This window comes from Perognathus longimembris, chromosome 3, assembly GCF_023159225.1.
Source record: "Perognathus longimembris pacificus isolate PPM17 chromosome 3, ASM2315922v1, whole genome shotgun sequence".
Taxonomy (NCBI): domain Eukaryota; kingdom Metazoa; phylum Chordata; class Mammalia; order Rodentia; family Heteromyidae; genus Perognathus; species Perognathus longimembris.
The window spans coordinates 72,627,987-72,641,647 of NC_063163.1; the positions used below are offsets into that span (position 1 = coordinate 72,627,987).

At 48.7% G+C, this 13,661-nt stretch overlaps 1 protein-coding gene across 6 annotated transcripts in view; it reads left to right on the top strand.

The window, feature by feature from the left end:
- The window catches only part of Smarca4 (SWI/SNF related, matrix associated, actin dependent regulator of chromatin, subfamily a, member 4), a 76,571-nt gene that overhangs the window by 36,777 nt on the left and 26,133 nt on the right, over nt 1–13,661 (top strand). For all 6 annotated transcript variants that reach the window (XM_048342188.1, XM_048342190.1, XM_048342189.1 and 3 more), the window contains exons 14-17: nt 5,962–6,083; nt 7,784–7,934; nt 9,557–9,720; nt 12,118–12,184. In XM_048342188.1, coding sequence (XP_048198145.1) covers nt 5,962–6,083; nt 7,784–7,934; nt 9,557–9,720; nt 12,118–12,184 — 504 coding nt within the window. The remainder of the gene's footprint in view (nt 1–5,961; nt 6,084–7,783; nt 7,935–9,556; nt 9,721–12,117; nt 12,185–13,661) is intronic.

Sequence of the window (13,661 nt, forward strand, 5' to 3'; positions counted from 1 at the left end):
TATACCACTTGACCCACAGCACCACTTCTGGCTTTTTCTGTGTATGTGGTGCTAAGGAATTGAACCCAGGACTTCATGCATGCTAGGCCAGCACTCTACCACTAAGCCACATTCCCAGCCCACAACCTTTGTCTTCTGTAGGAATTGTCTGTTTTATTTATGTAACATGAAGATGAAGACTAAAAGTCCTTTGGCTAGTACTGAGAATTGGACGCTGAGCCTTTTACTTGCTAGACAGGCAGTTGACCACTGAACCATGCCTCTAACCTCTTTTTTGTCTTTTGCTTGTTATTTTTGAGACTGTGTCTCTCTTCCAGCCTTAGCTCATTCCTGGGTCACAATCTGCCTATTTTAGGGTTTCTATCACAGCTAGAACAATAGGTGCACTGGGCTCTTATTTGAGGATTCTTGTGGACTTCTGTGCCTTGGTTGGCCTTCAGCCATTATCCTCTCAATGTGAGCCTTCCAAATAGCTAGAATTCCAGGTGTGAGCCACCAGTACCCAGTGTGAGGTTGATCGTACTTGTTCCTTATTTTTATAAGAACCCTATATTCTGTAGAGTTGGTAAATATTTCATTTTCATTGCTGATTTTGGCAATTAAGGCTATTTTATTTATTTATTTATTTATTTATTTATTTATTTATTTATTGGCCAGTCCTGGGCCTTGGACTCAGGGCCTGAGCACTGTCCCTGGCTTCTTCCCGCTCAAGGCTAGCACTCTGCCACTTGAGCCACAGCGCCGCTTCTGGCCGTTTTCTATATATGTGGTGCTGGGGAATCGAACCTAGGGCCTCGTGTATCCGAGGCAGGCACTCTTGCCACTAGGCTATATCCCCAGCCCCGGCTATTTTATTTTTTAATAGTTTAGGTTTAGACTATGGGGGATTTTTTTTTTTCTTTACTGGAGCTTGAATTCATGGCCTTGCTCTTGTTTGTCTTTTTTGGTCACGATTAGTATATTGCCACTTGAGCCACATCTCCAGTCCTTTTTTTCCTTTTAATGTGACAGTATCCCTCATCCCTCATGTGTCTCCCAGATTGGCCTTCAACTTGAGATCCTTCAATTTCACCTTACAAGTGCTGGAAATTGGCACAGTAATTTTGCAGTTAATACTTAATTCAGAAGTAGAGGCATGGTTCAAGTGGTAGAGTGCCAATTGTGAGTGGAAAAGCCAAACCACCCAGAGTTCAAACCCCAGTGCTTTCACAAAGAAATACTAAGTCAAGCCAGATGCTCGTGGCTTATTTTTATAATCTTAGCTACTTAGGAGGCTGAGATCTGAGGATATGGTTCAACCTTCGGCAGGAATGCCCATGAGAGTTATCACCAATTAGCCACCAGAAAACTAGAAATGGAGCTGTGGATCAAAGTGGTAGAGCACCACTTTTCAGCAAAAAAGAGCTCAGGGACAACACCCAGGCCCTCAATTCTTGCCCAATGACCAACAAAAAAACAATTAAATCCATTCTGATAAATACACTATTTTTTTTTCCCAATCCTGGGCCTTGAACTCAGGGCATGAGCACTGTTCCTGGATTCTTTTTGCTCTAGGCTAGCACTTTGCCACTTGAGCCACAGTGCCACTTCTGGCCATTTTCTATATATGCTGAGGAATCGAACCCAGGGTTTCATGTGTACGAAGCAAGCACTCTTGCCACTAGACCATATTTCTAGCCCCAAATACTAATTTTTTTTTTTTTGCCTGTCCTGGGGCTTGAACTCAGGGCCTGAGCACTGTCCCTGGCTTCTTTTTGCTCAAGGCTATCACTCTGCTACTTGAGCCACAGTGCCACTTCCGGCTTTTTCTATATATGTGATGCTGAGGAATTGAACCCAGGGCTTCATGTATATGAAACAAGCACTTTATCACTAGGCCATATTCCCAGCCCCAAATACTATTTTTTTTTTTTTTTGCTAGTCCTGGGCTTGAACTCAGGACCTGTGCACTGTCCCTGGTTTCTTTTTGCTCAAGTCTAGGAATCTACCACTTGAGCCACAGCACCACTTCTGGGCATTTTCTATATATGTGGTGCTGGAGAATCGAACCCAGAGCTTCATGTATACGAGGCAAGCACTCATGCTACTAGGCTAGCCCAAATACTAAATTTTTTAAACAACACATGTCCATTCCTTCTTGTGCTATTTCTGTCACCTATGTTAATCTACATTATCTACCCACCAACATAGTCTTACTATCATTTTTAATATATTTCAAATAAATATAAACATGTCAGCAAACATCTTAGAGGAAGGCAGGAAGTACAGTCAGAAGTCTGGTTTATCTGGGTGCTAATGCTCACACATGTAATCCTAGGTACTCAGGAGGTTGAGATGTGAGGATTGTGGTTCAGAGCCAGCCTGGGCAGGAAAGTCCATGAGATTCCTGTTTCCAGTTAAACATAGAAAACTGGAAGTCAAGCTGTGGTTCAAAGAGGTAGAGTGCTAGCCTTGAGCAAAAAAAAAAAAAAAAAAAACTGCTCAGGGACAGTGCCCAGGCCCTGAGCTCAGGATCCACAATGTGCGGCAGGGGAAGTCCTTGGTTTAAATCGAGGGAGAATTGGGGTAGGAGATGAGAGGTCTACATAATGATTGTGTAGTCTTGGTCAGAGGTGTCACTGGTTTGCAATGTTATCTCTGGTTGGTCACAAGGATGGGTCTTGTTGCAATAAGAAAGTCATTCTTGGCTTAGTGAGTAATTGTCACAAGATTTTTATCACCTATCCTTTCTGGAACATAAATGAATACGTTCTGGTTTTTTAGACTATAGTAAGAATATGACTCTTTGAGACTACTATACTGAGGTCCTTGAGTCCAGTTTCCACACAAAATCATAAGTCCTTGTGATCAAGACCAGAAGAAAGCAACTGACTCTTGTTTTTTGTTTTGTTTTGTTTTGTTTTTGCTAGTCCTGGGGCTTGAACTCAGGGCCTAATCACTGTCCCTGGCTTCTCTTGCTCAAGGCTTGTACTCTACCCCTGGAACCACAGTGCCACATCTGGCTTTTTGTATGTATATGGTGCTGAGGAATTGAACCCAGAGTTTCATGTATACGAGGCGAGCACTTTACCTCTAGGCCATTTAAGAGAGATGAATCTTTAGTTTCTTGCGTTTCATCAGTATTTGTTAGCATGTTAACACGCAGCTTCATTTAGAAAGAAAGCCAGAGCTGGGTGCTGATGGCTTACGCCTGTAATCCTAGCTACTCAGGAGGCTGAGATCTGAGGATGGAGGTTCAAAGCCAGCCCGGGCAGGAATTCCTTGACTTATCTCCAGTTAACCACCAGAAAACTGCAAGTGGTGCTCTAGTGATAGAGCAGCAGCCTTGAGCTGAAGAGCTTGGGGACAGTGGCTCCCTAGGCCCCAAGTTTAAACCCCAAGACCGGAAAAAAAAAAATACACACACACACACACACACACACACACACACACACACACACACACATAATAATAGTGACCTTGGTGGTCAAGACAGAAAATGGGATACGGTTGTCTTGTGAGAGTCAGTTCCTGCCTGGCTTGCCATTCTCTGTCACTGATGATGGATGATGATCTTTCTCGTGTATGCAAAACCTCAGCTCCTGAGATTTTCAAGAGGAGTCTCACCCAGTGAAAGTTAACATAAATAGGGAAAAATAGAAAATAATACAATGATTTGTTGTTCTCCAGGCAAGAAATAGGAGTTAAAGATACTTTATAATCAATGCTTTATGCAATCTTATAACTGTGCAATCTTATCACTAATGTGATAGCAGAGAGGAAATGGAACACCAGAGAAAGTTCCTTCAAGCGAATTTGAGTGTTTTTCAGCTACTCTTTCCTTTTAGCTCTAAGACTTAGGGCTTTGTTTTTTTTCTGGAGATGGATCCCAGGGCCCTATTTGTGCTAAGTGTGTCTTCTTCCTTGGCGCTCCCCTTCTAGCCCTCTCCATTGTGGGTTTCATAAGGTCTGAGCCCTAGACACACGCCCTCAGTCTCTTTTGGGGAATGTATTTAACCTGTGGTTTTTGGAGGGATGTTTCAGTTGCACTTGCAGGTCCTGGCAGATAGCCTTTTCTCTTGGGGATGAAGATGTTATGATACACTAATTAGCAACCTATCATACCAGATGAGAATTTTGCCACTACTTGCATTCTTACTGTTCTTTATTACTTGGTTATTTTATTTTCTGTGTTTTAGATTTTTCTGTCTTTAGTTTCTTGTAATTTGTTTGCAAAACTATTTCTTTTGTTTTCATTTGTGTGTGTTTACCTTTCTTTTCTCCCTCTCCTTCTCCTTCTCTTCTCTCTCCCCCCTCCTCTTTTCTTTTCTTTTCTTTTTTTTTTTTTTTTTGCCAGTCAGTCCTGGGGCTTGAACTCTGGGCACTGTTCCTGAGCTTTTTTTTTTTTTTTTTTTTTTGGCCAGTCCTGGGCTTGGACTCAGGGCCTGAGCACTGTCCCTGGCTTCTTTTTGCTCAAAGCTAGCACTCTGCCACTTAAGCCACAGCGCCACTTCTGGCCGTTTTCTGTATATGTGGTGTTGGGGAATTGAACCCAGGGCCTCATGTATACGAGGCAGGCACTCTTGCCATTAGGCCATATCCCCGGCCCCTGTTCCTGAGCTTTTTTAAAAGCTCAGGGCTAGTACTCTATTACTTGAGCCACAGCACCACTTCTGCCTTGCTCTGTGTATGTGGTACTGGAGAATCAAACTCAGGGCTTCATGTGTGCTAGACAAGCACTCTACCACTAAGCCACCTTACCAGCATCCCCCTCCCCCCCCTTTTTTTTTTGCCAGTCCTGGAGCTTGAACTCAGGGCCTGAGCACTGCCCCTGGCTTCTTTTTGCCCAAGGCAAGCACTCTACCACTTTGAGCCACAGTGCCACTTCTGGCTTTTTCTGTTTATTTGGTGCTGAGGAATCGAACCCAGGGCTTCATGCATGATAGGCAAGTACTATACCACTAAGTCACATTCCCAGGCTCCCCCCCCCCTTTTTTTTTTAAACTCAATACTGAGGCTTGAACTCAGGCCCTCATGTTTGTTTGGCTTTTTTGCTCAAGACTGGTGCTCTGCCACTTCAGCCACCATACTACTTTGCAACCACTATTTGAAGGCTAATGCTTTTTGAGGCAAGCACTCGTGCCACTAGGCCATATTCCCAGCCCCTGAAGGCTAATGCTTTTTGGACTGTGGTGTGGTTTACCTTAGGTCCTGGAATTCTGAAATGGTTGCTTTTGCCAATTTTGCCCTCTCAGGCATGGAGTCCTCTGCCCTCTCTCAGATGTAGTCCTACGTCTCACCTCTGTTAAAATTCCAGTCTGGTCCTCCTCATGAACAGCGTCTGCCTGGACACTCTCTGCTCCACCTCCATTGTTGCCATTATCTATTCCATGTGATCTGGAAGTTCCCTTGTATGATCCCAGGGCCATCCTCTGCATTTTGATCGGAATTACTTAATAGGCTAATGCTAGTTCTTTTAAGCTCTGTAGCAGTTTTGTGATAGGCAGGAAAACATTTCCCTGTGCTATAGGATGCTTTACTATGGGGAAACCTTGTTGGTTTTATCCACGTGTCACATGGAGCACTCACATCTGCTCAGTAATCATAGAAAGGATGGCACGGGAGGCAGCACATTCACTTGATGTACACATTGTAGGAAACCTCCATAAGCCGCTTGCTGTCCTGTCGGTCAGTAGGAGTGGCCGCCCCTTACTGGCAGCACGGAGTGACAGCTGCTGTGGTGTGGCTAAGACTGCGGATGCCATGAGGATAAGCTGGGAGGCCACGTGAGCTGAGCCAGAGTCCAGGTGTAACATCTTTGTGTGCGTGGCAGGATGTGGTGGCCACTGCTTTGGGAAAGCATGGAAGCAAAATTCTGGGGAGACCCTCACAGAAGTGTAAAGTCCAAGCTAATCTAGGAAGGGGAGAGGGGTGCCCCACTCTGTGGGCTGAACCCAGGTCACCCGAATCCTGTCTTAATAGGAGGAGGAGGAGGAGCAACCGCAGCCTGCGCAGCCCCCAACGCTGCCTGTGGAGGAGAAGAAGAAGATCCCTGATCCCGACAGCGATGACGTCTCAGAGGTGGATGCACGGCACATCATCGAGTAAGTGGCCCAGCTCAGTGCTGGCAGCCCAAATGCCTCCGGCATCAGTGCCATCCCTCTTTGTGTCTGTGTGTCTCATGGATGGCTGACAAGATTGAGCTGGGTAAACAGAGGCTGCTCTGTTAAGCATGTCATTTCTACTTTGCACTTGTGCACATGGATCTGGGTATGCTTCATACCTGTTTTTCTCTCTCTTTTTTTTTTTTGCCAGTCCTGGGGCTTGGACTCAAGGCCTGAGCACTGTCCCTGGCTTCTTTTTGCTCAAGGCTAGCACTCTGCCACTTGAGCCACAGCGCCACTTCTGGCCATTTTCTGTATATGTGGTGCTGGGGAATTGAACCCAGGGCCTCATGTAAATGAGGCAGGCACTCTTGCCACTAGGCCATATCCCCAGCCCGCATACCTGTTTTTCTCACTGAACCACATCTCTTAGACATGCGCCTGGGTCCTTGCTCTGGGAGTGCCCTCTGCTCACCTGTCCCCCCTCCCCTCACTGCTGGGGGGATGCTCACATCACTTCCAGTGGGGCTATGGTGCTGACGCTGGCCTCTATGACTGCTCTGCTAGGTGGTGACAGGATGTGAGAAAGACGGTGAGGAGGGATTGGGGTGCCCCTATCTACAGTCCAGATTTGGAAATGCTCCAATTGAAGTTTTACATTTATGAGCATTTCTCATGTTCAGATTGAGAATGTTTAATCAGGCAAATCTGTACAAATATTTCAAAATCCAATGAATTCCCAGATCCTTGCTACTTCTGAGCCACAGCGCCACCTCTGGCCGTTTTCTGTATATGTGGTGCTGGGGAATTGAACCCAGGGCCTCATGTATACGAGGCAAGAGTAGCCCATATCCCCAGCCCCGCCTCCAGCCTTTTAAACAACTTTATAAAAGAAAATTCAGGGGCTGGGAATATGGCCTAGTGACAAGAGTGTTTGCCTCCTACACATGAAGCTCTCAGTTCGATTCCCCAGCACCACATATATGGAAAATGGCCAGAAGGGGCGCTGTGGCTCAGGTGGCAGAGTGCTGGCCTTGAGCGGGAAGAAGCCAGGGACAGTGCTCAGGCCCGGAGTCCAAGGCCCAGGACTGGCAAAAAAAAAAAAATTCAAAGCTGGGTGGTGTTGGATTACACTTGTAATTCTAGCAACTGTGGAGGCTGAGACTTGGAGGATTGTAGTTTGAAGTGAGCCCAGGAGAAAAGGCTGTGAGATTTTCTTTAATCTCCAGTTAACTAGCAAAATGTTGGTTTGGTGGTGCGGTTCAACATGAACAAGAAGTAAGGCCCTAAGTTCAAGCCCAGTACAGGCACCAATAAATAGGGTTGGGCTTTTGGATTTGCCACCTATCTAATGAAGCATGGCTATGGGTATGTGTGGCTGTTAGTGGACATTGATTTTCCCTGGCGCCTACTGGCCATCTGAAGTATGCGTGGCCACGTGACCAGCCTCTCGCTGCCTGCTAGCAGCAGTGCCTTTCTGTGAGGTGACAAGTGACCACATCCCTAATGTGGGACATTAACCCAAGGCTCCTGGGGTCCAGCTCTGTCCTGGGGTTGGACCTGGCCACCTCGCTGGGTTCACACTGTGCACCGCACTGCTCTGTGCCCCCTAGTTTAGCAAAGGTCACTGGATGCACACCGTGGCGGCACTTGTCACGTCAGGGCCATGTGTCCTCAGTTGGCCCTCATCTCACTCCCAGGAATGCCAAGCAGGATGTTGATGACGAGTATGGCGTGTCCCAGGCCCTTGCTCGTGGCCTGCAATCCTACTATGCTGTGGCTCATGCTGTCACTGAGAGAGTCGACAAGCAGTCAGCGCTGATGGTCAACGGTGTCCTCAAACAGTACCAGGTGAGGTGGAGCGTCATGGTCACCGTGCGCCTGGCTATGGCTCGCTGGCCCCAGGGTGCCGAACTCACTGTCTTCTCTTGGTCTCTGTGGCACTTGCTCTTCTCTTCCAAACCATGCTGTTCCCCTCTGTGAAGCACGTACTGGCAGGAGTTGGAACTGCAGGGAGCTCTGGGTGCCTGCTCAGTGCCAGGCAGAGTGCCAGGAGCACAGTGTGTACTGTGGGCTTGTGCATGTCCAAATGAATGGCCCTGCAGTCCCCTTGTCATGGTAATGCTGGGACTCAGAGGAATGGCTGTGTCAAGCCCCAATCTCAGGTGTGAGCACGAGTGTGCTCAGCACTTGGGGTAGCTGAGCTGGCACCTTGAATCAGGAGCCGTGGTGCCAGGCTCCATCCTTCTCTGTGAGGCGTCCACGGCGTAAGGACCAGGCCTGGGCTGGAGCAGTCCAGAGGGCCGCATTTCTTTGTCCTCTGTCAGGTCTGAGGGAGCTAGCTGGACTGGTTCTGCCGATGGTACTTTGTCCCCACTTTATAGGAGGGAACTCTCAGTTGTCCATATCCACTGGCTTCCTGAGAGACCAGGGTGATTGGAACCGCTGCATCGTGTCCAGAACTTCTGAATTGATCTGGTAGGAAAGTGGTCAAACTTTCCTTCCAAGTGTTAGGTTCACCGTGAAAACAGTCTTCCTTTTAGTATCTAAATTTCTGAAAGCTCCTAAGATTTGAAAGCCCTTCATTTTAGTTTTTTTTTGTTGTTGTTGTTTGTTTGTTTTGTTTTGTTTTGCACCAGTCCTGGGCCTTGGACTCAGGGCCTGAGCACTATCCCTGGCTTCTTTTTGCTCAAGGCTAGTACTCTAACACTTGAGCCACAGCACCACTTCTGGCCGTTTTCTATATATGTGGTGCTGGGGAATCAAACCCAGGGCTTCATATATACAAGGCAAGCACTCTTGCCACTAGGCCATATTACCAGCCCCATTTTAGCTTTTTTTTTTTTTTTTTAAAGATGCTTTCTGTTTGTTTTTGCCAGGCCTGTGAATTGAACTCAGGGCCTGGGCACCTTCCTGGGCTCCTTTTTGCTTAAGGCTAGCCCTCTACCACTTAAGCCACAGTGTCACTTCCGGCCTTTTCTGTATATGTAGTATTAAGGAATCGAACCCAGGACTTTGTGCATGCTAGGCAAGCACTCTACCACTAAGCCACATTCCCAGCCCTTTCATTGTTTTTGTGTTGGTCATGGACTCCAGGGCTTTGCCTGGACATGGTAGCCATGTTGTACCTCCCCTGTTGCTAGTTTTGAAATGGAGCTTTTGGCTATGTGTTGGGTTCATTACTACAGTCTCCCTGAGTACTGATAGGTTGTGGAGTCAAAAGTGTCACTTGAGGTTGGCTGGTCACTGAGCTCTGTCCCCAGCTCTGCAGGACAGAAACCCCCCTCTACCCCTCATCAGCAGGGGCACCTGTGACTCCACAGCAGTCATTGTCGCAGAACGCAAAGCAAAGCTTTGGGGCGGTGTATAGGAAAGCACTGGGCGGCACCCCCAGTGGGGGAGCCATAGCTCAGGCAGACTTGCTGCCTTGGCAGTGCCTTCCTGGTGACAAGGCCACACTTCTGTCCTCATAGATCAAGGGCTTAGAGTGGCTGGTGTCCCTGTACAACAACAACCTGAATGGCATCCTAGCAGACGAGATGGGCCTGGGCAAGACCATCCAGACAATTGCACTCATCACGTACCTCATGGAGCACAAGCGCATCAATGGACCCTTCCTCATCATAGTGCCTCTCTCGTAAGTTCCCGCCGCGCCCTGCACAGGGCCACCTTCTCCCTGCATCTTCGCATGGTCATCCCTCCATAAAAACTAGGAGCTCTTTAAAAACCCCATCTTCTGGCTGGGAATATGGCCTAATGTTAAAGTGCTCACTTCACATACATGAAGCCCTGGGTTTGATTCTTCAGTACCACATGTACAGAAAAAGTGGAAAATGGTGTTGTGGCTCAAGTGGCAGAGTGCTAGCCTTGAACAAAAAGAAGCCAGGGACAGTGCTCAAGCCCTGAGTTCAAGCACCAGGACTGGCAAAACACAAAACAAAACAAACAAACAAAAGAACCCATCTCCAAAGAAGTCCCACTTGAGTGAGCACGTACACAAGCCATCCCCACGCTGGCCTGGGTGGCTGCCTGCCCATCATTCCATTGACCAGGAGCCAGTTTGGGGGCGGGGGGTTGCAGGTGATAAGAACCTCCCTCTGGAAGAGTAGGGTGCAGCCATTTGTGGCCTTCTAGAGCAAGCACTGTGTCTCAAAGGCATAGTGGTGTCTGGTCCCCAACAGTGTCCTCAGAAGACATTCTCCCCACCTCAGCAGGCCAGGAGACCAGACATTTTGGACACCCCTCTTTCGGGGTAGCCTCCTCCACAGAACAGCTTACCTGCCCAGAGCTGGCTCCCATAGACTGGCACAGCTTAGGTCACATGCCTGTCTCTGAGCCCATCTGTTGTCCAGGTCTCTGTGTGCGACTGGCCTGCTCTGGAGCACAGGCCCTTCAAACCTGCCACACACATTTGGCCCAGGCAGGCACTGAGAGATTTCCCCTTGGTTGCGACTGTGCCCTGCTCTATATATGCCCCAATGCTCTAAAGTGCCTGCTGGGTTCCCCATGTAAAGAGAAGGTTTACAAAGTAGACCGGTGTCTTGAGGGAGCCCCGATCTCCTCTAGCCAGAAATTAAGAGCAGATGCCATCTCTGAGTTGCCCACTTGAGATTGCTTGTTCCCACTGTTCCGTGAGAGATGATTGCATAGGAGCATGAGCGGCATTTGGGGGTTTGGGTATATAATATTTCTATGGTCAGACCCTGGCTGAAACCCTGGCTGTCACTTACTGGGCTGCACAGAAGCCTGCGTTGAGCCTCTGCACCAGTCACACACGACACACAGACACATTGGTACACACACGGGCACATGGGCACACAGACATACAGGACACATGGACGGGCACATCGGCACACACAGTGGCACACAGACACATGAGCACACAGACACACAGGCACAGACACATGGGCACACAGACATACAGGACATATGGGCACACAGACATATAGGCATACAGATACATGGACACAGACACACAGGCCACATAGGACACACAGGACACACAGGCACACAGGGCCAGGGAGGCAGAGGCTGTGCCCTTGGGATCCTCTACCTGTGAACATGCTCTGTGCACCAGCCTGTCAGCAGCTGTTAGTCTCTTTCTCCACCCATGCCAGCTTTGTCCCCTGGGAGCCTCTGTCCTCTGCCAGCCCCACCGTAGGCATCATGGTATAAGGGGAGTCCTTTCTTTGGACCCCATCTGATGGCCAAGCGTGGGGCTTTTCTCCTCTGTTGGCCCCAGCCATGGGTCTGTCCTTTCTGGCCCTGGGGCCCCCTGTCTTAGGGGCCACTGTCCGGTGTCCATTGGATCTCCGAGGCATTGTGGCTTTTTGGTGCTCAGAGCAGACAGTGCAGGCAGCTATACACGCAGCCCTGCACACGTAGCTGAGCAACCCCACAGCCGTGGAGCCACGCCTAGAGCTTCTCTACTCAGCCTGATCTAAATCAAGTGATTGCTTTCTTTGTGGAGGTATGCGGCTTTGAACTCAGGGCCTCACACTTGCCAGGCAGGCACTCTACCAGTGACCCATGTCTTCAGCAGATCCTATGTACTTCTTGTCCCTCTGAACTCCCTATCACAGGCCAGGAACCTTGTTCTTTTCCCCTACATTTTCACTGCCTGTCCCCTGATCCCAGAGTGTCAATCTGGAGTCCTGGCTCTTGCCTCAGCCCTGCTGTTCCAGCCTCCACCTGAGTGCAGCCTGATCTTGCCTGACTATTAGCCCTGTCCTTCACTGGTCTGGAGGCATCCATGGCTGCTGTCTTCATTTTGAGGTGGTTACAGGGACCTGTGGGGTCCCTCGCCCATTCCTGGGTGTCTACGACACTCTCCTAGCACAGTTGTGAGCCTGCACCTGACACTGAGGCCTGGACACAGTCACAGAAGAGTCTCTTGCTGATCCCATCATCAGAGTCGTGTCACCTGTAGCTCCTGGCTGTCTTCTTTCTCTGCTGGTGGACACAGCTGGCTGTGTGCAGTGTGTGATGTCACTACGCAAAGTAAAAACTGACTGTGCCTTCCTTGTCCTGTTAGGACGCTGTCAAACTGGGCGTATGAATTTGACAAGTGGGCCCCCTCCGTGGTGAAGGTGTCCTACAAGGTACGTCATGGCGCAAGGGAACACAATATATGGATGGGTAGAGAGCTGGGACAGATGAAGACAGTGAAGCTACACATAGTGACTCTACACACAAGGTGTGGTGTTCATGCAGCTCATTTAGTTGAAGCAGAAGTTCTCCTTTTTGGATCTGGTTGCTCATGCCTATGTTCCTAGCTGCTCAGGAGGCAGAGATCTGAGGATTGCGGTTCAAAGCCAGCCCAGGCAGGAAAGTCTGGGAGACTTGTCTCCATTTAACCAACAGGAAACTGGAAGCAATACTGTAGCTCAAAGTTGTGGAGCACTAGCTTTGAACACAAAAGCTCAGGGACAGCTTGAATTCAGGGGTGAATTCAAGCCCCATGTCAAACAACAGCAAGAAAATTGAAGGTATGAGTCAGGCATCAGTTGTTCACACCTGTAATCCTAGGTGCTGGGGAGTCAGAGATGTGAGGATCACCATTTGAGGCCAGCTCATGTCAGAAAGTCTGTGAGACTCTTATCTCTAGTGAATCAGCAAAAAGCCAAATGTAGAACTGGCTCAGGTGGTCGTGTTAGCCTTGAGAAAAGTCATATTTAAGGACGTCACTCAGGCCCCGAGTTCAAGCCCCAGGACAAGCACTAAAACGAGAGAGGCCTGGGAATATGGACTAGTTGTAAAGTGCTCGTCTCGTATACATGAAGCCCTGGGTTCAAGTCCTCAGCACCACATATATAGAAAAAGCCAGAAGTGGTGCTGTGGCTCAAGTGGTAGGGTGCTAGCCTTGAGCAAAAAAAAGCCAGGGACAGCGCTCAGGCCCTGAGTTCAAGCCCCAGGAGTGGCAAAAAACAAACAGAGTAAGAGAGAATAGTAGTTACAAGTTTCAGTTATGGAAGAAATTTCTTATACCTTTTTTAAAAATTATTCTATTGGGCTGGGAATATGGCCTAGTGGCAAGAGTGCTTGCCTTGTATACATGAAGCCCTGAGTTCGATTCCCCAGCACCACATATATAGAAAACAGCCAGAAGTGGCACTGTGGTTCAAGTGGCAGAGTGCTAGCCAGCCTTGAGTAAAAAGAAGTCAGGGACAGTGCTCAATCAGGCCCTGAGTTCAAGGCCCAAGACTAACAAAAACAAACAAAATTATTCTATTGATGATACTTGAGTTAGAATTGAAGACTTTGTACCTGCTAGTCAAGTTCTCCACCCTTGAGCTCCCCCCCCCCCCCCCGGCTCGCATGTGGGTGGACTGCACAGTGTTTACTTTGGTGGGGGGAACTGCTCTCTGTGTGTGGAGGATGGGTGGCCCTGGCTTCACCACCACCCTAGGGAACAGCCTGGGCACGGGCCATGTGTCCAGGCAGGGAAACAGGTAACACAGACGCCAGCAGCTGGGAGCCCTGGTGCCTGTTTTGCTTCACTGAGACTTGGCCAGTGCTAGAGTGGGGGTTCAGGCAGGGAAGGAGCCTGGCGACACTATCCCCCCGCACAGTGATGCT